This window comes from Syzygium oleosum, unplaced genomic scaffold, assembly GCF_021117445.2.
Source record: "Syzygium oleosum isolate NSW1041296 unplaced genomic scaffold, Sole_v2.1 Sole_v2.10, whole genome shotgun sequence".
NCBI classification, from domain to species: domain Eukaryota; kingdom Viridiplantae; phylum Streptophyta; class Magnoliopsida; order Myrtales; family Myrtaceae; genus Syzygium; species Syzygium oleosum.
In genome coordinates, this window is record NW_026607494.1 from 10581616 (window position 1) to 10604159 (window position 22544).

At 41.1% G+C, this 22544-nt stretch overlaps 3 protein-coding genes across 8 annotated transcripts; 1 reads left to right on the forward strand and 2 right to left on the reverse strand.

The window, feature by feature from the left end:
• Nucleotides 1-237: 237 nt before the first annotated feature.
• Nucleotides 238-4067, reverse strand: LOC115665333 (uncharacterized). The gene is made up of 7 exons (XM_056315534.1): nucleotides 3385-4067; nucleotides 2898-3052; nucleotides 2522-2742; nucleotides 1782-2004; nucleotides 1175-1260; nucleotides 987-1078; nucleotides 238-887 (listed from the first exon to the last, which is right to left on the reverse strand). Exons 2-7 carry the CDS (start codon nucleotides 2970-2972, stop codon nucleotides 646-648), a joined length of 939 nt encoding a protein of 312 aa, XP_056171509.1. The 5' UTR covers nucleotides 2973-3052; nucleotides 3385-4067; the 3' UTR covers nucleotides 238-645.
• Nucleotides 4068-8755: 4688 nt separating this feature from the next.
• Nucleotides 8756-9474, reverse strand: LOC115665332 (photosystem II repair protein PSB27-H1, chloroplastic). The gene has a single exon (XM_030587205.2). The coding sequence runs from the start codon at nucleotides 9411-9413 to the stop codon at nucleotides 8874-8876; it is 540 nt and encodes a 179-aa protein (XP_030443065.1). The 5' UTR covers nucleotides 9414-9474; the 3' UTR covers nucleotides 8756-8873.
• A 7839-nt stretch (nucleotides 9475-17313) lies between these two features.
• LOC115679944 (probable protein phosphatase 2C 52) lies at nucleotides 17314-22268 on the forward strand. 6 transcript variants are annotated; one of them, XM_056315177.1, is made up of 7 exons: nucleotides 17345-17466; nucleotides 17899-18037; nucleotides 19005-19513; nucleotides 19610-19957; nucleotides 20067-20184; nucleotides 20317-20540; nucleotides 21632-22268. In XM_056315177.1, the coding sequence occupies exons 3-7, from the start codon at nucleotides 19253-19255 to the stop codon at nucleotides 22100-22102; spliced, it is 1422 nt and encodes a 473-aa protein (XP_056171152.1). In that variant the 5' UTR covers nucleotides 17345-17466; nucleotides 17899-18037; nucleotides 19005-19252; the 3' UTR covers nucleotides 22103-22268. The 6 variants fall into 6 exon arrangements, with proteins under 6 accessions (XP_030459526.1, XP_030459529.1, XP_056171152.1 ...); XM_056315178.1 differs by having other exon boundaries at nucleotides 19185-19513; XM_030603666.2 differs by lacking the exon at nucleotides 17899-18037 and having other exon boundaries at nucleotides 17314-17466.
• The last annotated feature ends 276 nt before the right edge of the window (nucleotides 22269-22544 follow it).

Sequence of the window (22544 nt, forward strand, 5' to 3'; positions counted from 1 at the left end):
CCGCCCAAGAACCGGACCGGACCGGCGGTCCGGTTCTCGGGCGGGTCCATGGAACCGACGGGCGGTTCTCGGTTCCAATTTTTGGAACCGGTCCTGTAGCGGGCGGTCCATGGTTCCGGGGTGGGAACCGCCCACCCGGACCATGCACACCCCTAAACTCCACAACCATACTTGCCAAACATGAAGAAAACCATAAAAGAAAAGTACATAGGCAGTGCATAAACGAGGCCAATGCAATGCGTGAAAGAGGATTTACATACATCTATACAAAAATTGGTACATCACCATGGAGAGGACTGCCTCTTCTCCATGGCTACATCACAACAAAGGCAATCATTCGTCCGGCATCGCACGATACACATGATGCATGTCAAAGTGTCACAATTTGCCTCCCAACACAAAACTCATACAGATCCACCGCAACCCCATGGTCAGTCTCGATTAGGGCCTAAGAAGTACAGACACCATCATATGTAGAAATCACTTGATATACGTATGTCTCGCCATATCTAGGCACTGAGCTCCACCACAGAACCCTCTCAAAAGGGCCAGTAATGATGGGACACAATTGACAATCAGCTTTTGATCTCTCGCTTAAGGAAGCGACTCGTCAGTACGACTTGGAGATCGAGTGGTTTAAGGATCTTACCCACGCCAAGAACCCGTGAAAAAGCTGAAATCAGGGTGCTGGACCCTAAGCTGCTTTAACCATGAGTCGGCCACACTCGAAAGCGACATCAGCCTCTCTTGGTCCCGGCCACTCTTCCCCGATGCCCACACGATTCCTTGCATCTTGTAAGTGGCTAGCCCGAATGGAGGCAGTGAGATGCCTTCCCCTTCCTTTCTCTTCCTTTGAGCACACTCTATGTCATCTTCAATATCCATATCTTAAATGAAATCAACAAGCAACATTCAGAGTCAATGCACGAAAACATTCGGATAGAAATGGATGCACAAAATAATTAATTAGTAGATCGATAGACTACCTTGAAATGAAGACGAGAGAGTGTGGTAAGAGAGGAAGCATGTGGATAAGTCCCTTATGGTTCTTCCCATGGGGATGTGATATATTGGATACCTGAAAATTGTTGACATCAAAAGATTGATCAAAGTCTAGTAAGTTAGACAGACAGACAGACATCATTATGGGTGTTAGTCAGAGAGAGGAAGAGACCAAGCGACCGCCATCCAACTAGCCGGCGATAGATCTACACTTCTCAATGACTTCAAACCCGGGTACCTTCGAGCTAATTCGGTGATCTGAAATAAGATATTGTAGAATCAATCAGAAGAAAACAGTGTCTTTCAGTCATTTTGAATCATTCTGCTTCGACATCAAAACAAAATTGCATATGCACTAGAAAAAACAGGGGAAGAAAGGGGGGAAATGAACATAAGGTTAGTTATATCATAGCGCGGCATCTTCAATAGTTAACAGAAAAGCAAACTATGCGACCGGTGCACACACATGTATTGCAAGCATGGCAAGTGTGCTAACCGGGCGACCTGCAATCCACATCGAAGATAGTCTAGAAAAGATAAAAAAAGATATAAAGTAAGGGACACTATATTCAAAAGTCAAAAGTTTCATCACATCTTTATGTGATGCCTGTCATGAAAAGTATGCAAAATGATCCTTACAGGCAACTTGGATACTCACCAGTCATGTCATATCTTTCACCATCTTTTGGATTGAAACAACATATGCGATGTGCAATGCGCAAACAAAGTATATAACACAAAACATTATATTAGTTGAGGAAATAAAAAGACAAAAGCACCTTATCCATCAGAGGAACTCTTGTACAAGGAGTTGATTTCTCAAAGTACTGCACATAAAGGTAACCCAATCTCTCGTTCAGATGCCATGGGCTATCTTGCTCCGATCCTCCATCGTCAGAGGAGCACCCATCCAATCGCCACAACTTCTCATTCTCATTCTCCTCGCTCCATGAATCACTGAAGGAATCCCTAATCTCACATTCTCCCAATTCCACGTCGTCCCTGAAATTATATGCCCACGAGATTAATTCGTTCATGGTCGTCTAGCAAATCCATCCGACGAGAAAGTAAAAGAACCTTGAGGACTATGAATTCATTAACTGCCAGATGATTAGATAGACTAGTATGCCCAAGACCTATTGCAATTCCAGTTCTAAATAATCCACACATGAAACTGTATGATTCTTCTTGCAGACACGTAAGGAACTCGACAAGGACAGCAATTCATAAGACACGAGCATACCAATTACATAATGAGCAACCCAAACTTAGCATTAGATGAAAATCTATCCTTATAGGCTCAAAGATTTAAATTTGTGCAGTCGATTCATGAAAATGGTCTGAATTCTCGACTACAATCATCGATGATCCATCAGGATCCACTTGCTGTCAAAGAAGCACCTGTTTCTCACCTTTAAGCAGAGTGAAATTACTGAAATAAAACCCCACAACATTGACCAAACCAAGTACATTCCACATATTATACTGTCTTGACACATTGAGCCAGAAAACAAAGTACCTGAAGCGGTTGACAGACGAACTGCTGGTGAAGATTTGAATCGCAGATAGATACGGCACGTAGTACTGAACTAAGGTCTCCCCACTGCTCAAGACAATGGGGACTCCAGCCCCATATGCACTCCATTCATCATAACAGTGCCACAGATCCTCCAATGTGAAATACTCAACCTTTTCTCTCTCCCATGGATGCCACAAGCTATTCAGTTTCCTAATCTCAGTCTAACAAACAGGAAAAGAAAAACCATAGTAACTGACCGAAGAAAATGCAAATTGAAACTAACCTTTCTGGCCAGTAAATGGAAATTAAATTGGCTATGAACATTTAAACACAATGGAAACGCCTTAAAGATAAATTCATCAGAAGAAAGACATACCTGGGGGAGAAACTGGGATCGAACTACTGGTGAAGTTCGACGTAGGAAGCGATCAAGATTTGATTCCAATTGCATTGCGCCCTTATTATTAACCACGATTTCAGAGAGAGAGAGAGAGAGAGAGGTTTCCCTTGTCAGAATTCTCTCTCCAAACCCTGGAAGAAAACGGAGGACACGGAGGAGACAAAGGAGAGCAGAGAGAGAAACTGGGGGAGGAAGAGAGAAATTACCGGGATTGCTCCTCCCCTTTATATACACAAACAGTCAAAAATATCTCTCAAAAGAGAAAATTTCCTATTTTTTCAACTTTCTACAACTACTTTCTAGGAACATCAAAATCTCTCTCTGTCTCTGTCTCTCTCGAGAGTCTTCGTTGGCAATGTAACATGCAACCCTTCGAAAGCACTGAACAAGGACAGAGAGACAGAGGAACAAACGCGAAGTTAACAAGGAGTGATTGTTTAATCTCTTCTGTTTTCACACCAACCTTGAAGAAAACTCAAGCCGACTCTGCTTTCATCGATACCCACGAAACAAAAACCTCCAAAACCCCTCCTCCGAAGAGTCGCGACCACTCAAAATCGAGACTTTAAGTCGAACCCAAGCTTACAAAACAAGAATCCCTCCAAAATTCGAGACTCGTTCACAGGGGAAACACCAGAAAAGCTCGTGAGAACCTCGCAAAAAATCCGAACTTCGAAGAGGAAATGCGGACTTCCCGCATCAAAGATCGGTGCGGGTCGCAAAGGCACCCGTCCCTATGCGAAGGGCTCCCGGGTAAACAGAGGTCGAGAGAGGGAAGCCGAAGTTTCGGGACTCTGCGAAGCAGAGCAAGGACAGTCTGAAACAGGGGTCAGAGCGACAGAGGAGAGAAAAAGATCAGAACAATCTAGCGAGAGAGAACCGTGGAATGAATGCCAGGGGGAGGGGGAGAAGAAAAAGAGGAGGAAACCCGGGTGACCCACTTGGCAATGAAAGCATCAGATCGCCAGAATTTATCACAAATTTTATGGGATTCAGCTGTCGCCATTGATTAAAGAAAGCAGGGGGGGAATTCCTGAGCATCAGGACGATGAAGAAATGCTTGCTCTGTTTTCTTTCTCCCCATTTTTCGAATTGATTATTGGGAAATCGATTGGGAAGTGGTCCATGGTTTCGGTGGGATGAAGCATGTGATCTACGAATTTCCGAAATTTTCCGAGAGCGAATATGAAATTCTTTTCCTGCAAGAAATATGGAAGATGGAGATGGAGTATCTCCGAGTTTCCGCGTTACTTTCGGAAATTAAAAATCTATTATTGGTTTGACTCTTCTTCTCCCACCTTTCTTTATCCAAAAATATTATCTGTAATTGATTTAAAAAAAAACAAGAAAAAAACAAAAGAAGGGTCCCATGAGGCTTTGGATAAATTACGTGCGAAGAATTAATTTGTATAAATTGGGAAACAATATATAATTAGAAGGGTCCTATTTCGATGACATCTCGATTTTATTGGAAATTGTCGAGGTGGGTCAGGAGAAAAATAGTTTTAAACGGAAGTTATTTTTAGGTGTCCTAACATTAAAATAACAAATTCATTTACTATTGAAGGAAACCCGTTGTTCTTACAATAATATATTATCAGATCTAATTTTCCACCTATGAATACAATACAACTACTAGCCTCCTATACCATAGAAGGAAAAATGACGGAAACGATTCTCGAACTTTGGCTTAATTTATAATACAGTTCCTGAACTTTTAATTTGTTTAATATTATCCCTGAACTATAGCTCAATGTGTATTGTGGTCCTCAAACTTTTAATTCGTTCGATGTGGTACATAAACTTTTGATACATGTTTAACTTATCCCCTAAAGTATATGAAGATGTTCGATGTTGTTCCTGAACTTGAATTAATGGATAACAACATTGAACATTTTCATATAATTCAGGGATTAAGAAACCGCATTGAACAAATTAAAAGTTCAGGAAACACATTGCACATTGAGTTACAATTTAAAGACCGCATTAAAAAAAATTAAAAATTCAGGAACCACATTACACATTAGGTCAAACTTCAAGAACCATTTGTGTCGTTATCCCATCATAAAATATCGAACAACACTCTAATAATTGAAACTAACGAAGGAGGTCAGTATTCTCATCGAGATATATTCTCCGCTCGTGGCGGACCGCCACGCATAGCGCCTCCTCAATCATCGGGTCCGATTACGCTAGCGTTCGCCCATCATTAGTTAGAGGTGGGGAAGTGAAAATTGCTGCTGATTTGTCTGCAGATGCAGCTGAAGTTTCCTCTGTTCTGATTAGTAATGATACTATTGTGGTCAACACAGACGAGGCCCAAAACGTGCTCCGACAGCAAAACACCTGCGATCAAAAGCCAAAACCAAGATTATTAGCAGCAGCTAATCAATACTGCTAAACCAACCCCGCTCTACGCATAATCCCATTCGCTAATTGCCGGTTCGTCACTCCTTTTACCTTGTCCCGTTGCTGCAAGAAAGCCTCGCGATGAAGAAGAAGTCCAGCGCTTTGGAATCTGGCAAAACCGCGTGAACGAGAGGCAAAGGCACTCGTCCCAATTTACAATATACGAGAATATACCGACTACGTAGAATGTCTGTAAATCTTCCTCGACGTGTTCTTTTCGTACGTATGGTCCCTTAACTCTGGCCTGATATGCAATTCGATCCCTGAACTTTTCGAACTTTTCAATTTTTTCCAATATGTTCCCTGAATTATAACTCAATGTGCAATGTGATCCTTGAACTTTTGATACATGTTCAGTTTAGTTCATATATGTTGTCCTCATCATACTTTTCATCCAGTTCAAGGACTGAGTTGAACAACTGAACAGATTAAGAGTTCGAGAAGTGAAAGCTTAAGTACTACATTGAACAAATTAAAAGTTCATGAACAATTTGTGTTATCTTTTTTTTATTTTTGTTATTTATTTATTTATTTTTGGTGGGGTTGGCGATGGCGAAGGGAGGGAAGAGGATGAGAAGCTGACCAAACAAGTGTCTGCCCGTGGCCATATGGGGTGGTGGGTGTGGGGGCCCTCTGCTTTGACCATTTTTCATGCCTTCATGATGTCATGTACGGTAGAGACTATGTTTTGATGGATGTTTTGGCCCCTTCTAGGTATAATCCAAATCCAAATCCAAAGTCCAAGTTATAAGAACATGGAAAAAAAATAAAGAAGAAGAAGAAGAAATATAGACCCACCTAAAACAAAATGATCAACCCACAAAAAAGAAAATATCTTGACCAATGAAACGCCCTCTTCACAACTATGGAAACTGAATTATGCTAAGGAATAGATCGGTTTCGGCAGCCAGTATTACTATTCATTGGAAAAGGCCGTTTCGTGTGATGGTTATGGTTACACCGCGCTCGCGACTATAGCACGCGATGTGACAAGACAATCGAAAGCGGGATGCATAACACGCTCAACCGACGCGATATGAGATGAGATTCGTGACATTACGGTTTAAAATATGAAGGGTGGCCGATCACGTCACGTCGTTGTCGCCGCAGCAGCGTGAGATTACCGTCACACAGAATGCTTTCTCCCGCGCGCTCGTCGCGTTAGGAGGAACTCGTAGAAAGGCTTAGCTTGTAAATCTTTTTTTCCGGCGATAATTTGTGCGACGGAGACGGTTTCCACGTGAAAATTGTTTTTTGCTTTACTAGATAAGGATGGAGAACCAAAACGCCTGGGACAGGTAATTGCTCACCCGCTCACGAAACATGTGCAGCTCCAATGGTGGGGCTGAATAGGCAATTGATGATGTTCACAAGAATTTTATATTTTGCTAGTGGGGTACGAAACGAAGTTAGGTTATTCATTCTATAATTCATTTGTAACATGTTTGTATGTGCTTGGTGTCCCCCTCATTTAGGTTTTTCCATCTTTTCTAGCACATTAAAATGGCCCAACCAATTTAAGTACTAACCCCCAAGCCCAACCCAATCCAAACCATGAGGCCCACGCCTAAATTTTGCCCATATTAATTGCCCTTTCTTGGCAAATTTAATCGGTTGATTTTTGAGTAATGCGACGGATAATGTCAATAATTGAAAAAATGATATGGACCCCCTATCTTTATTTCCTGAGATTTTTTGATTGACTTGATTTATCGATTTTGCTTGTTTTGCCAAGTATTGTCACTTCATCTCATGTCCAATGTTTGCTCCTTTGGATATAATTGCGTTACACCACAATAGTGAGTCTAGTCTGTCGCTCCACCATCTCCACTACCGCCGCCGCCGCCGTCGACGTCTATCGATCATCTTCCTCGCTGCCGCCACACCTCCATCGATTTGGCCCGACTCCCGATCATCACCACCGTCTCCTCCTTGCCAATCCACTAGCACCCCACCATCCCTCCACCTTAACCAAAATGTATCAACCGCCGCTCCAAAGTGCTCCGAACTTCTCCATCTCTAGCTATCGCCGTCGTCAACTCGCTTCCACTATCGTCACCGCCTCTGCCGCACAACGGTCTCCTTCTGCATAAAGCAACCCACCACCATCATTGCTCCCGACTTCTTTCACCGTCATTGTCTTCCATGTTAAGAATCTCATATCGCTTCTCTAGGGAGTTCTAGTAGATCTCTATGTACAAGCGTGACAATATAGAGACACAATGTCTTATATATAGTAGTCCTCACACACGCGGTACGCATGTGTGCAATTACTTTTACATGCCATAAGCTAAATTTGCACCCTCCCTACTTTTGTTGAATAAAGCAACAATTCATTCTTTCATAGAAAAAGTGACAAAAACTCCACTGAATATATTGGGAGCGCGCAGTAAAAGTCCAAAGATCACTAAGAGGAAGCTTAGCCCGAGCCCGCCAACATATACAATTGGATCCATTTTCACTCAAAAGCCAAAGACAATGAGTTATAGGCTCATGAAATCTCCCATCAGGACTGCGTTGCTACACCGCCCACCTGCCTTGAAACCATGTTGGTCACCAAATTCATTCCTTAAGATGTTCACCAAACACCGGAACAGATTAAGGGGCCCACCAATCTACAATCGGCTTTGATACCCATGTGTTGGGAGCGCGCAGCGGAAGCCTAATACCTTCTCCTGGAGAGATCGCCAAGAGGAAGTCCAAATACAAGCTTGTAAACATATCCAGTTGAACCCACATTCATGCAAAAGCTTAGGCCAATAAGTTATGGGGCAACTTGAATATATTAACTACTCAACATCACACCAATATACCGATGTAGAACTTTTCTAACACATTTCACACGTGGATCCTAACAAAATACTTGCACTCCACTAAGCGGGTCAAAACAACATTCTAGGATTTTCTGGTTTTCTACTATAATTTTCTTCAGCTTTGCGAAATTTCTCATAAAAGGGAAGGATAGCAAACATATCTTTCTATCGTGGAATGCCACTTCCCTAACTGATGTATATACGGGAATTAATATGGATGGGAAGTGTTGAGAACACTTACCCGAAAATCCCACAATGACTTTCATTAGCTAATTGAAAAGGGAAGATAATGAATTCAACAAGTTAATCGAGTCGATTTATGTGATATGAAAATTAATGCAATTCAAAAAGTGCAAATTTTCAATTTCATCTATACTCAACATTGACATGTTATTTAGATCGATTAAAAACAAAAATTGACCTTGCAATATACCCTCATACGATTTATGGATGAATTATTGTGCAACCTAATCCGCATAGTCTTGTGTTGGAAGATCGTGACCTAATTATGATCTACTCCATAGAGTAAGTGAACATCATTAATTGAACCAAATCACAGCCCACCAAGAACGCATATCCTAATGGATTGCAACCTCCTCACTTCATGGCCTCTTCACAAAGTGAATTTCTCATCTCATTATAAGCCAAGAAAAACAGTACAAAAAACAAAGCCTAAAATCAAAAACGAATGCAAAAAGGGTATCTCTTCCCTTCACATGAATGTGCACGCTCATCTTCCCCTCAAGAGTGCCTTCTCGGCCGTGTCCACCTCCTCCAAGATCCTAGCCCTCCGCTTCGCCGGGATCGGCACGGTAGGCCCGAAGCTGATGTAATGGCCCGAGACGGCGTTGAGGGCCGAGTATATGTCCCTGAAGGAGGGTCTCCCGAGCAGGGCCTTCTCCCTCCTGTACTTGGCCACCCATGAATTGGACGTCTCTCTCAACTTGGCCACCGCGTCGGCCACGCTGGGGTCGTTCTTGTCCATGCCGATCGTGCTCCTCACCTTACTGATCACCTCCTCGGTTTCCTTCACGTACTCCTCGTTAGAGGCGGCGAGTGCTGGGGCCGCTGCTGCCACAGCGATCAGCCTGACCGAGAGGATACCGGCCGAAGCGATTGATAGGAATTCGCGGCGGCGGGGTTGCAGCGGGCTCGGCAATGCGGCATTGGAGGCGGGGGCGGCGGCAATGGGTGCGGCGGCGAGTTTGGATTTGATGAGAGGGAAGGGTTTTGGGGTGGCGGTGGGGGTTATGAGGGTCGGAGAGGCCATGGTTTGCGGTGGTGGAGGGGGGAGGGAGAGAGAGAGTCTCGGTAGTTTTTAGTGAAGGTTTGGAAATAGGCGGAGGTGGGTTTGTGCCACGTGGCCTTATCACCTTATCCTTTTATGATTTTAATGGATCAGCACAGACCCAATGAAATCTTTACATGCGTCTGCGTGTATTGCCCCTGGTGAGTTGTGGTGTGGTATGGCTCTTGAGTAGAGGTGTCAAAATGGGTCTTAAATCCATATATGACCCATTTAAAAATAAATGGATCATATATGGGTCACTTTAATTTTAAAGAGTCAACCTTAAATGGGTTTTAAATTTTAAAGCTTAAAGATAAATGGGTTGAGTTTGGAACCCATGTCCAACCCACCCACTAGACCCATCCACACACTTTCTCCCTCTTTTATAAAGATGTTTAAAAAAAATCGAAATTTAATTATTTTTATTTTTCTCTTTTTCTTTTATTTTTTCTTTTTTCTTTTCTCTTCTTTCTTTTTCTTTTTTTTTTTATTTCGGCCGGTGGTCGGCCACGGCGACCGGCCACCGGGGCGGGACGACCTCGCCGGAGGCTGGCGAAGCTAGAGCTTGCCGGCCTCCGGCGAGGCTCCAGCCTCGCCGATCTGGCGAGACTCGAGCTCGCCGGCCTCGGGCAAGACTCGAGCTCGCCGGCCTCGGGCGAGCTCGACCTCGCCGGATCTGGCGAGGTGGAGCCTCGCCGGAGGCTGGCGAACTCGAGCTTCACCGGCCTCGGGCGAGGTTCCACCTCGCCAGATCCGGCGAGGTCGAGCTCGCCCGAGGCCGGCGAGCTCGAGTCTCGCCAGATCGGCGAGAACGAGCTTCGCCGGCCTCCGGCGAGCTCGTCCTCGCCTGTGGTCGGTCGCCGGCCACGGCGGCCGGCGATCGGCCAAAAATAAAGGAAAAAGAAAAAAATAAAAATAAAAAATAATTAAAAATTCGATTTAAAAAATTAAAAAAAAATATTAATTGTTTTTTATTTTCTTGGATAATGACTTTATGGAAAATATTTTCTAGAAATGTCGCATTTTTCGTAAAACAAACAGAACCTCATTTTAAAAAAAAAATTATAAAAATTTTTCACTAACTTTGTATTGCATAAAATGTTTTAGCAGTATAATTTTAAAAAAAAAATCATAAGAAACAAGTATTCCTAGATTAGGTTAAATATAAAAGTGTTTTAGCAATATGGGTCGGGTCGGATATGGGTTGGGTATGGATCGGGTCGGGTATGGGTCAAGATATTTACACTATGAATAAATGGGTCATAAACGGGTTAATGGGTCAATTTGGGTCGGACCATTTATGACCCGACCCAAACCCGACCCGACCCACCCGTTTAACAGGTCTACTCTTGAGGAATTCAGAAATGCATCAACTCAAAGGTCTCCTTCAAAAGAAGAAAAATTATAGGTACACCAAATTTGTGGTGGGAAATTTAACATGTGGCTCAAAGAAAAGTGTACATTTTTTGACAATTCAATTCTAAATTTTTCAATTTTACCTTATACGAAATTTCAATGTAGTCCTTCCAGCTATTTTCTCCAGATATTATTGACATGGCGGCATGCCGCGCCATGTAAGACGACGAGCGATGACTGGACTAACATGTCAGTGATTTCTATCTAAAATTAACTAAAAGAATTGTATTGGAATTCCATGCAAATGGTTAAGATTAAATTGGCAAAATTGAAAAATTTAGGACTAAATTGGCATCCGTACAATAGATTTATGGCTGTTTGGATAATTTTTCCCACTTGGCTCACCACAATAAGGTACCATTTTATGCGTCATTTTATGTGTATGCTTGTTTCGGTTATGAATTTTTCATTTGCCAAGCAAAAAGACTCGTACCATTTTCACCTGTATGCATAAGTAAGTGAGACTTAAGGAACATCTACTATGAAAAAATAAACCTCTAGTTTTCGTCCCTATACTTCCACATTTTCACGAATCAAGCCCTTGTATTTATAATTCATCTCCCAAAGGACGGGCAAGGCCCGATTAAGCCCGTCCTATTTCGGGCGGGCTCGACAAAGTCGTTTTCCCTTCAAACCCGATCCGACCAACCCTTTATTTTTTTTATTTGTTCATGTATTCTTTTTTGTGAAATGGTTACTTGTTTTGGAAAATGGCTTCCTAGAGGGCCAGATTACTAGCTACCTTACAACTTCAATCAAGCTAATTAAGCCCATTTCCGACAAAGTTCACCTTATTCCCGAGCAAGAGTTTGGCCCAAACAATTTCGGACACGACATGGCCCTTTCACAATTTCTTCTCCGAACAAGACTTGGGCCAAAAAAAAAAAGTACAAGTCTTCGCATGACTACCAATCAAGAAAAGTCAACATATTGATATTGCCCTAGAAAGTATTACTTTCTTAAAGCAGAAGATAAGAATGTATGATCACTTACTAATCATCTTGTTTTGTACTCCTGCGCTGTAGTAAACGTAAATCCCATCCTTTTTGACTTTAAAAAAGGATCTCTACAATTATAGAAGAACCCCCTACTGACCACTACCTTAAAGACATTACTAAGAATCGGATTAAACAAATGATAATGGTGGGACGATAAAAGGGGAAATGAAAATAATAGCGTACTCCATTTGGAGAGGGCTCTTTCATTTGATTCGATGGCTTTTGATTAATAAATGTTTTAAACGTGTCAGTATGATTGCCCGAAAAAGGCTTGTCTTCGATTCTCATCTCATGCTCATCCCTCGTGGCTCGTTTCGAGTGTCGGAATGTTGTCTTTGAAAATCACTCACGGGATTGGCTCGGTGTTTGTGAATCGATTAGGTTACACCAAATAATGACATCGGCGTATAACATGCACAAACGGCAATTTCGTTTAGCGCCCACAAAAGAAAGATTTACGATAACAAATTGCCAACTATTCGTAATTTTTCCCGAATCAGTCGCTTATTATTATCTAGTTGCGAGAGAAACTTTTGACGTAATTGTTGCGTGGCCATGTAGTCATCGCGTGACCGACTTTCACACGATGAGTTGATCATGTTAATCATATGACAACTTTTCGATTTATTTTGCGTTTAAATTTAAAGTTACGTTCAATCTGTCAACTCTAAGTGACATATCCGACATACAAGATACTCTCTCATTCGGTTGGTTTAGAGATTTTCGCTATAAGACAAAAGATAAATTAAGAAAAGCGATTGCAATAAATTGTGCACTAAGGATGTACGTGGCAAAAGCCAATTTACACGGAAAGTTATTAGACAAATTGAACTACGTAGGCCCTACAAGTAAGACGATATAGGTTGTAAAGATAGAGAGCATTAGCAAAAGAATGATGAAAAGGTGGCAAAGAAGATGGAGACCATACTTCCAAATGGACCCTTTTGAGTTAAAAAGAAATTAAAGTTGGAATGGAGATCCAGGGGCCAAAAAAAATTGAATCTTTTGAAGGTCTGGATATGATCTAGGAATGATTTAAATAACCAAAGAGAGCTGATTTAGTATTGAAAAAGCTAAAAAGTGTTTCGGTGCCCATAGTCGTTTGTCCACTTTGCTCTCAGGGGGAAGATTCAGGCGACCCTCCAAAATAATTCAATTATGCTTGAGAAGAAGTCCCTTGAAAATTGAAAATTGAAAATTGAGATGCTCAATGTTAAGTGCTGGAGTCTTTAAGTACTGAAAATGAAAAGAAAAGATTGTTTGATAATACATGGAAATTGAATAATGAATTTTATTAGTTTCTTATTAAACGTGGGAAAATGAACATTATTGGGAGGTTTTGACGATATAATTGGTAATATTTTAATTTGGATTGATGCTTTATTGCTTAATTAAGTAAGCCCTTCCTTACTTACCCCATTATGTGATTTTTGAGTCAACACAATCAATTAAGTTGTATATAGTTAAAGGTTATCAAACACATTTAATGACATCGAGTGATTGAAATTAAAATTTTTAACTCGTAATATGGTTATCAAACATGCAAATCTGCATATAAAATTACCCTCATGTGAGGAAGAAAGGAAGTAATAGACTCGGATTGGCAATTATGTAATCGTTACGAAAATGAGATAAAATAAAAAAATCGAGAGTGGAGAAATGATATAAGAAAGTTTTGTGCTTTAGTTGTGTGACCTACTTCTCGGGACGGAGGAAAAGGGGGAAATTTACTAGACATAATTTGGAGTACAAGAAAGAGCTCTCAAAATCCTAATCCTCAATATACATCCCATATCTTTCACACACACCCTAAAATAGAAGTGATCAATAAGCGGGTCTATGCAGGCCAAGTCCTAATTAGGTTGGACATAAATTGTTGTCCAAGCCCGCCTATTATAAAAACGCAATATATAAATTTTGGGTCAAGTCAGACCGTATAAGTAAATAGTTGTGCCCCGCCCAAAGGTCCCCACTCAAAAGTACCCTTTTGGCCTACATAGCTTGGGCGAACTCGTAGTCCAGCAGACTCACGATCAAGTCTCTTGTAAAACATAAAAAAGTGATACTAATATCCGAAGAGGAAAAATTGAAAATCCATATTGATCTATCTCCCCGGCAAGGTCAGCTAATTTTTCTTTAATAAATAAGATGGTGGAAAGAGCGATCAGCATCAACTGCCCTTTTGGACGTTATCATAAAAAAATCCATAATTACTCCTAATTGTGAACAAGCCTATCACTATCGCACCACTAGATACAAGTTGGGATAAGGCAGAATTATCTTTCGCTTGGTATATACGCGGAACCTACACCATACACAAACTAGGATTTTCAAAGATCGAGAAGTGACATGATTTCGAACTTAGGATCAAGAGGGCTTCAAACCATATGAGAGCAGGTCTTATCCAACTCGACCAACCACCTCGGTAGCGGCAACTTTGGCTTATTTATACACCATAGAATGAGCTCTGCATTGTCAACATGTTTCCATGCAATTGCCAAGTGGGACAAGGTGTTTGTTTTTTTTTTTTGCGAGGCGTGTCTTCAATGTCTTGCTTTGACTAGATGCACCGAAGCAAAAGCAGTTCACATGGCTCGTTGTACCGAGGTCCAGCCAAGTTGATATCTCGAAGGGGCCTTTTTGCTTGAGAATATGTGCGAGAGATGCACTCCTACGACAGTTGTCCGAAGCGGATAGCTTGTGACCCACCAGCCCGAAACAGGCAGACATTGGAGTGGCGGCAATAATGAGCCACGTTAATAAATCTCAGTCGAAGTACTATATTTCTGTTGGGAGTTGGTTGGCAATGACCCAAAGAAAAGAATAGGGTCATTCACTTGCACACTCAAGTTGTTTTCTAAGTAACGTGGAAAAATTATTGAGCCAGACTGCAAATCACTTTGCTTCTAAATAGAGTATTGATGTCGAATCAAACCCGGAACCTTACATGTCAATGAAATATCGGGGCCGAGTGAATATGGTCGATAGCGATATCCGATTGACTTGTTCAGATGAAATTTTGAGCACTTTCAATAATCTGATAAAAGATACACGCTTTATCTTCAGTGTTCGTCGTGTTGATTCTCAATCTCGACTCGGTTTACCGTCCCGCAAATCGCTAAAAGTTCTCGATGCGAACAACTCGCCCGAGCACTCGCACCGAGTGTAAGTAGTTAAGAACAATTTGAACCTCTATTTGATTATAAATATCAACCTCCCTCCCGTTTCGCAAATATCTAATTGTAGTATTCATCACTTTGCCGTGACCACAAGTTAAGTAGTTATGTAATCATCAAGACGCTAACTTGCCTTGACTAGTGACTATGCTAGTGACATGGGGATGGGGTCATCGGGCTCGTTTGCCTTTTGAATAAAGTCATAAAAAAAAAGGAAGTAAGGAAAGCGATGTTTTAGGGTTTGATGGAAGATGAAACAATTATTACAAAGCTGCAAATTTTTTATATGATGAGGCGATGTAGTATGATGAGTACTACAACATTGACGAGCAGTGCATGCTCGCATGGGCGTGAATGATTGTGTCATTCGTGCCTGGTCCTCGACGCTTGGATAGGCCCATGAAATTAGGTTAGGTTTATACCGACGTAGGAAGGACAAAAATGTTTTCCTTTTTCTTGCAAAATTGATTATTATATGGGATGCCGAATGATTAAACTAATCTCGTGCATACAAATTCCGAACAAGTTGAAAAGCTTCTTCTTCTTTTTTTTGCAATGGCATACATATAATTTCCGAAATGTCCCACGTCGCTTGCGCCACAAGGACAGAAACTCTTTTTTGTCAGACTTTCCCGCGTGAGCTCATAGCCGAAACCCGTTTCTTCATCTTTCATTTTCGAATGAAATGTTTGTTTCTATCTCAAATTACAGAAATGTATAAGAACCAAGTCGAATTTAATTTGTAGCTTAATTAAAACATAATAACGAGAGAATCGCTCGTGTCTAGATACGAAAGCACTGTGGTAAGGTCATGGGTTTTGGAGCAATGTGAAGCCGAGCCAAAGTTGATTGATTTTACTATTTTTAAAGGCAATACCTATCCAATAATTCAATAAATCAAACGTGTTTGGTTAGGTTTCGTTTTCGAGTATCCTTGAATTTGGAGGAAGTGGGAGAACATGGAGTTCGAGGAGAATGAGAACTGATGAAGCACATACGGTTCATTCATCGACCTTTTTACCCAAGAATGAGTTAGTTTATATCTATGACATAATGGAAAAGGCGGCATTGACGATAACATATCATCTGTTACATTTTGTAATTTGTGATTAGTGAAATCTTGTTGGTTGACTTGTGTTATGTACCTATTTGAAGTTCGAGGTCGTGGTTCCAACTTTCAAGTTAAATTGGTTCGATGCTCCCTCTTAATTTGTTTTACAACGAGATCATTTTCAAAAGCCTTCACTCTCATGCTCGGCGTCATACGTCTTCTGGCGTGGCATCATCCGAGCTCTCCTCACTTTAACCTAACATAGTTCTAGATTTCTGACAAAAAATAAAACATAATTCTAGGCCAAACTCTCTTCTATTGCATAGTCCAAGGTCGAACTTTCCTCCTCCTTTGCATAGTTTTAGGTCAATCTCTCTGTGAAGCAAATCAATTTCCATTGTCCTAGTAAAGCCAACACCTATTTAAAACCTCAATGGAGAAGGCTTCATTCAACAGCAACCACATCTAAGAAAGCACACGGTAAAAATGAGTACTAACAATTTCTTACAAATGCTTGAAATAAGAAATTTACCATATCTGAAACAATTTCATAGCAATTTTTATTGAGTTCGGACATAACTTCCGAATCATTGATCACGAGGCAAAGTATCATGATAAATCACTACCAAGACAATCATACACAACGCTAACTCGTGCCTTTTGCATTAATAAATCCTTCATTACAAAATTTACTTTTTTATGATCCATTTTGATAGAAGAAAATGCTCACTTATAAAACAAAGATTCCGGTAGAGACATTTTGTTAAATTACAGATCTGAGCAGACATGTTTGTTTAGGCTTCTTTAAGCACATTTTGCTTTTCTCCAAAAATCCAAAAATGGAAGGACGAAAAAATCTTGTTAATATTGAAAAAAAATATCAAATGTGTTTTTCTATCGAGAAAAATGAAATGGGTTCTCCTCTCTCTCTCTCTCTTTTGGGGTCCAATAAATGGGTTTGCATCACAATATTTTCCACAGAAGGTAATTCAATGAATAAAGTAAAGCAAATTTTAATTCAGAACAAAAGGAGGCAAAAATAAATAAATCTATCACATTCATCTGGTGGCCACAAACTGTCAAAACGCCGGCGTATCACAGTAACTGCCGGCCAAATCTCTGTCTCTCTCTGTCTAGACTCTTTTTTATTTATTTATTTATTTCCAATTTCCCCCTTTCCCTCATCCATTTCCTCCTCTTCTTCTTCTTCTTCTTCTTCTTCCTCCTTCGGTTTCGCTCTCTCACACGGTCAATGCACTCTCTCTCTCTCCTTACATACTCATTGACCCAAAATCTCTCTCTCTCTCTCTCTTCTTTCTCTGTCTGGTTTCGTCCCCTTCCCTGAGCTCTCACCTCTGTGTGTGACCCGAAGACCCAAATTCACCGAGCTTAAGGTACCCATCATCCCGTACGCATTGCCTTCTTTTACCACTTTAGCCTGACGCCCAAGTCTGTCTCTTCTGGAACGACTTTGCATTTGAATCTCTAATGCTAGAAGCAGTGAGCTCCTGAGCTCCTCCTCCTCCCCCTCATTTTTTTCTTTGGCTTCCGATGGGTGATGTGCAAAGCTTTTTCCTTTTTGTCTTTTTGCTTGTCCAGCGACGCTTGAGCTCGTGCGCGAGTCGCGGGCATAGATCTGAGTTTAGGATCAAGTTTCCGCTACTTCTTCTTCTTCCTCTGTCACCCTTTTCGTTTTATGTTCTGATTTTTGTTTGCGGGACTTGGGTTTTTGGCATGATGATGGATGAACCCGTAAAGAGCGTTTTTTTTTAAATTTTGGCTTGAGTTTCTCTACTGGGTTTGAGCCGATCGCGTTCGATTTTCAGAAACAAGAAGGAAATCTTTGGCAAGTTCTCATCTTTCGAGGAACCAGACGTAGTGCTAGTCATTTCTTTCTTGCACGACTCTGCTGTTCTTTAGTTTCGTGTCTCTTTCTGTGGGTGGGATAATTTGGCGAATTACGTGGTATGTTGGTCGAGCTGCTGTTCTCTTTCTCTGGCTCTCTTCGATTTCGTTTTTTGACTAAGCCATGCTTTGCTTTCGTCGTTTTCTGCTTTACTCTGTTTGCTTTATCTCCTCTTTTTCCTTTTTCTCTCAAGTGGAAAACTAAAGTGCGTTCGTTTTTTCTCTCTTTGAAAAAGTTTCCTCGCTCAAACAAGAAAAAAGTAAAATTGGCCAACCAGTTGACATGGATTTGAAATTCGAAAAAAAGGGAAAGAGAAAAATCGGTCGGAAATGATCTTGGAATGTTTATCTGCTTGCTAAACTGTTCTCGCCGGCTTTGTAGTTTATCACACCAACTTTTTGACATTTCACTTCCTTTTTCTTTTCCAGTTTTTTCCCCTCCTTTTCAGGCTGTAAGCTATTAATCTCAAAAACTTGTCTCTGAGACTTAAAAAATGTTTCTGTGATACCAAAGAGAGTGTTATGACTCACAAAAATTGGAGGTGTTCTGATTTCCTCTGTCATCCTTCTTTTTGAAGGTACAAATTTGAGACAGCGTCTTTAACTATGTGTGTGTGTATGTGTGTGTGTGTGTGTGTGTGTGATGCGTGTATGGAAGATGGGGAATCTCGGGGTTAGCTTCTTGTTGATGTAATATAAAAACCAGTTCTTGTTTTACTCCTCTAGTAACTTTTATTGTAGATTTCTCCGCTTCTATTAAATATTTATCAGTAGATTCTTAATGGGTATAATATTTGCTTTGCATATGCATGTCCTGACCATTTGACTTGCATAAATGTGGAACCAGATCAAGGACAAAAGCTCAGGACAGCCATTGAGTATATTCTATTCGATGGTTCACATGGACTATTTATTGATTGTCATGTTATTCCTTTTATCGAGTGTTCTCTACTTGCGGCCAACTTTGGGTTCTACGATGAATAAGATAAACAAATGCAATTAACTAGTGTTTTCTCGCTCTCTTCAGTTTGTTGCATTATCAAGTCAGAGTCGTCAGCACCAAAGCATCTACATTTATCTTTATCTATAATGAGGAGATTCTTATTTTCTCTCGTGAGGCGTGATGTGCCATCCTTTCATGTGCAAAGATCTTTGGTGGTTCTATGATCTCTTCTCTGGGGTTGACTAGTTCCTTTTCTTACTCAAGATCTGGACTGTGAAAGGAAGAACCTTGTTTCATTTTCGATCGGATGCGTATTTTCTTGGGCTGATCAAATGGGTGGCTGTGTGTCGACCAGTAGTCGGAGCACTTGTAGTAGCAGGAGCAATGGAGAGACGACATCGCCTCCTTGTATGGGAATTGGGTTTTGCTGGCAGAAAAGAACAAAGAGAACTTATTCAGAACGTCATGTTGCACTGCAGCATCTACCCACCATACCCAACCGGGTTTTCATGAATGGAAAGAGCCGAACTTCGTGTATATTTACTCAGCAGGGACGGAAGGGCATTAATCAAGACGCGATGGTTGTGTGGGAAGTGAGTAATTCCATCATCATTTTCTCATTAGAATTGGGTATAGCATCAATATAGTGTTCTGAATATCGTTTCTGACTTTGAATTTGTTGTGTGAAGGATTTTATGGAAGAAGATATGACATTTTGTGGTGTTTTTGATGGCCATGGGCCTTATGGCCATCTTGTTGCCCGCAAAGTGAGGGATGTCCTTCCCGTTAAGCTCCAATCTTTTTTGCACTCCTGCAATTCCAAGCAAAATGAATCAGGCTTAACCTGTTTCAATGGGAATGCAAGGAAAACGGATGCAGGTAATTGTGAGGATGATGACACGGCAGAAGACAAGCTGAATTCTTTATGGAGAGACGCCTTCTTAAAGTCATATAAGGCTATGGATAAAGAGCTCAGATCCCATCCTCACTTGGATTGCTTCTGTAGCGGCAGCACAGCGGTAACAATCGTTAAACAGGTATAGATGCATAGCACCAAACACTGGCTAAGGTTTTCACTTCTTCCTTCCTTTGTATGTAATCCTAGTGTTTTGCAAGCCACATAATCCAGGTTTAATTTGGCTTTAGGGTTTGAATCTCTTTATGGGATATATTGGTGACTCTCGGGCAGTCCTAGGATCCAAGGACAGTAATGATTCAATGGTGGCGACCCAGCTCTCTGTGGACATGAAGCCGGATTTGCCCAGTATGTTTAAAGTTTATGTAACTTATGAATCTTGAGCCTCCTCCCTCTCCTTTGCATTGGCGGTCACTGAAATCAGAAGATAATTGGCAGGTGCTTTCTGTGTGATGTTTTATTTGATGATGCTTTATGCAGGAGAGGCTGAAAGGATCAAACGGTGTAAAGGCAGGGTATTTGCGTTGCAAGATGAGCCTGAAGTGCCTCGGGTTTGGTTGCCATTCGATGATGCCCCAGGGTTGGCAATGGCTAGAGCTTTTGGTGATTTCTGTTTGAAGGAGTATGGCGTGATATCAATACCTGAATTTTCTCACCGGGTGCTTACAGAAAGGGATCAGTTTATTGTCCTTGCTTCAGATGGGGTAAGGTCATTCTAGCTAATTTTTCCCTTCTCGCTCCATTCTGTATTTTCATTCCCACATATCTTTTGCTCATAGAATATATGTTCAAGTAGTGATGACTGTTTCTTTTGTACTTTTAGCTGGTCATTGGTGGCTGCTAGATTATCTAGCAATTTTTGCTTGCATCATGTGAAACAATTAAAAGCAATATAAACTGATGCGAAGCCAACTACAGATGCAGCCTGAATAAGGTGTGAAAGAAGATTATGGGGTTTGATTTGTTGATGGTTTCAAATATTCACATTGGTGAACCTGATTTTTAATATGCCTGATTTATGACAAAACGCGCCAGGCTAAAATTGAAGTTAATAATTCAAGTTCCATGCACATAGCACTCGTGTTCAAAAGGAGTCTTTTCACAGGAGCAATTTTGTTTACTTCCACAATTTTGTCATGTATGCTAACGTAAACTCATGATGTAGCAATACAAATTTACTGTTGTGAATTTGTCTAAGTTCATAAACTGAGAGCGAATAAAAGATGAAGTGACTATGTACTCAATAGCTTTTTCTGTGCTAGATTACTCCCACAAACTACATCTACATATTGAGCAAAATGAAAAGAAACGAAAAACAAACTACATCAATATTTGAGGGCAGTAGGCCATATGAATATGATTAATGTGCATTCTCCTTGAGATTAAAGCTTCGGACATTTAGCCCGTCATTCTGCTGGATGATCTGTACTTCAAAATGGGTCTGCTTGTCATCCATTGCTTCCAAAAATATTGAGTATTAATGATTGGTTGCAAGCCGGAGACCAATAGATAGGCTCATGAGGAAATGTAATTTCCTTAGATGCTTTATCTAATTAGCTTTCAGCTGAAATATGAGATTGCTGCCCACAGCTAACATATCCGATTCTCTTCATGACATGTTTCGGGCGACTAGTGGGACTAGTCTATTGAAAATTCTGAGCAAGTCATACAAGAAACTAATACTGTATTCAGTTGTTCATGTGTAAATAGTTATTTGTTATCTTCTCTCATGGTATATCATTAAGAAAGTGTGTATAACCTAGTACATTTCTGAACCATCTGATGTTAAAAGCAGGTTTGGGATGTTCTTAGCAATGAAGAGGTGGTGGAGATAGTGGCTTCTGCTCCGAGCCGGGCATCAGCTGCAAGGATCGTGGTGGATTCAGCTGCTCGTGAATGGAAACTCAAGTACCCAACTTCAAAGATGGACGACTGTGCTGTTGTTTGTCTGTTTCTAGATGGAAAAATGGACTCGGAATCTGATTATGAAGAACAAGGTTTTTCCTCGGCAACCTTACAGAGCAATCACTCAGGCAATGCATTAGAATCAGATGATGGGCAGAGGGCTGAGCCGTCTCTGCAGAGGAACTTCACAGTAAGGTCCTCAGAAGAAAACGATAACTACGGAAAGATCCCCGTAGAATCTGAAGGTAATGGGGAACCTGTTGCAGCTGAAGACCAGGACTGGTCGGGTTTGGAAGGTGTCACCCGAGTCAACTCGCTCGTCCAACTGCCGAGATTTTCCGAGGAAAGGCCAGTTCTTTGAATTGTCATTTCCAGTGCGAATATGGGTCACCTCTTTGTAACTGTAACATACCCGATTTTGTGCCTCGTAAAATCCGAGGGAGGAATGGATCTTCCAGGATTCATGGGCTTTGTGTAGAACAGCTTCTTTTGAGTGAATTATTTGCATCAGCATTTGTTCTGTTGTATTTTGCTCCACTTGTAGAAGGGTTCCTTGACTAGAACACCTTTTAAAGGACGCTCGCTCTCATCACAGCCTGAGAAATTTATTGCTAGTTCAGGTAAGAACCGACAGGTGCTCCTAGCAAATGGATTGAAGAGCATGAGAACAAACAGAACACAAGAAGAAGCGCCCTTAAGAAGTTCACTCGCTAGATTAACGGGTGTGGATACTGCATGACAGTAGACTTGCAATATGTTGATCTTTACAGCGATTATTTGCTTTTACATCAGTTCAATAGCGC

Bases quoted from the DNA above. Each gene is read 5' to 3' on its own strand.
- LOC115665333 (XM_056315534.1), bottom strand. From the start codon at position 2,972: ATGCAATTGGAATCAAATCTTGATCGCTTCCTACGTCGAACTTCACCA. The intron at 2,743-2,897 runs GTATGTCTTTCT...CCTGTTTGTTAG, and splicing joins GATCCCAGTTTCTCCCCCAG to ACTGAGATTAGGAAACTGAA. The intron at 888-986 runs GTAGTCTATCGA...ATTTCATTTAAG, and splicing joins TCTCTCGTCTTCATTTCAAG to ATATGGATATTGAAGATGAC.
- LOC115665332 (XM_030587205.2), bottom strand. From the start codon at position 9,413: ATGGCCTCTCCGACCCTCATAACCCCCACCGCCACCCCAAAACCCTTC.
- LOC115679944 (XM_030603666.2), top strand. From the start codon at position 19,253: ATGGGTGGCTGTGTGTCGACCAGTAGTCGGAGCACTTGTAGTAGCAGG. The intron at 19,958-20,066 runs GTATAGATGCAT...ATTTGGCTTTAG, and splicing joins CGGTAACAATCGTTAAACAG to GGTTTGAATCTCTTTATGGG. The intron at 20,185-20,316 runs GTATGTTTAAAG...TGCTTTATGCAG, and splicing joins CATGAAGCCGGATTTGCCCA to GAGAGGCTGAAAGGATCAAA.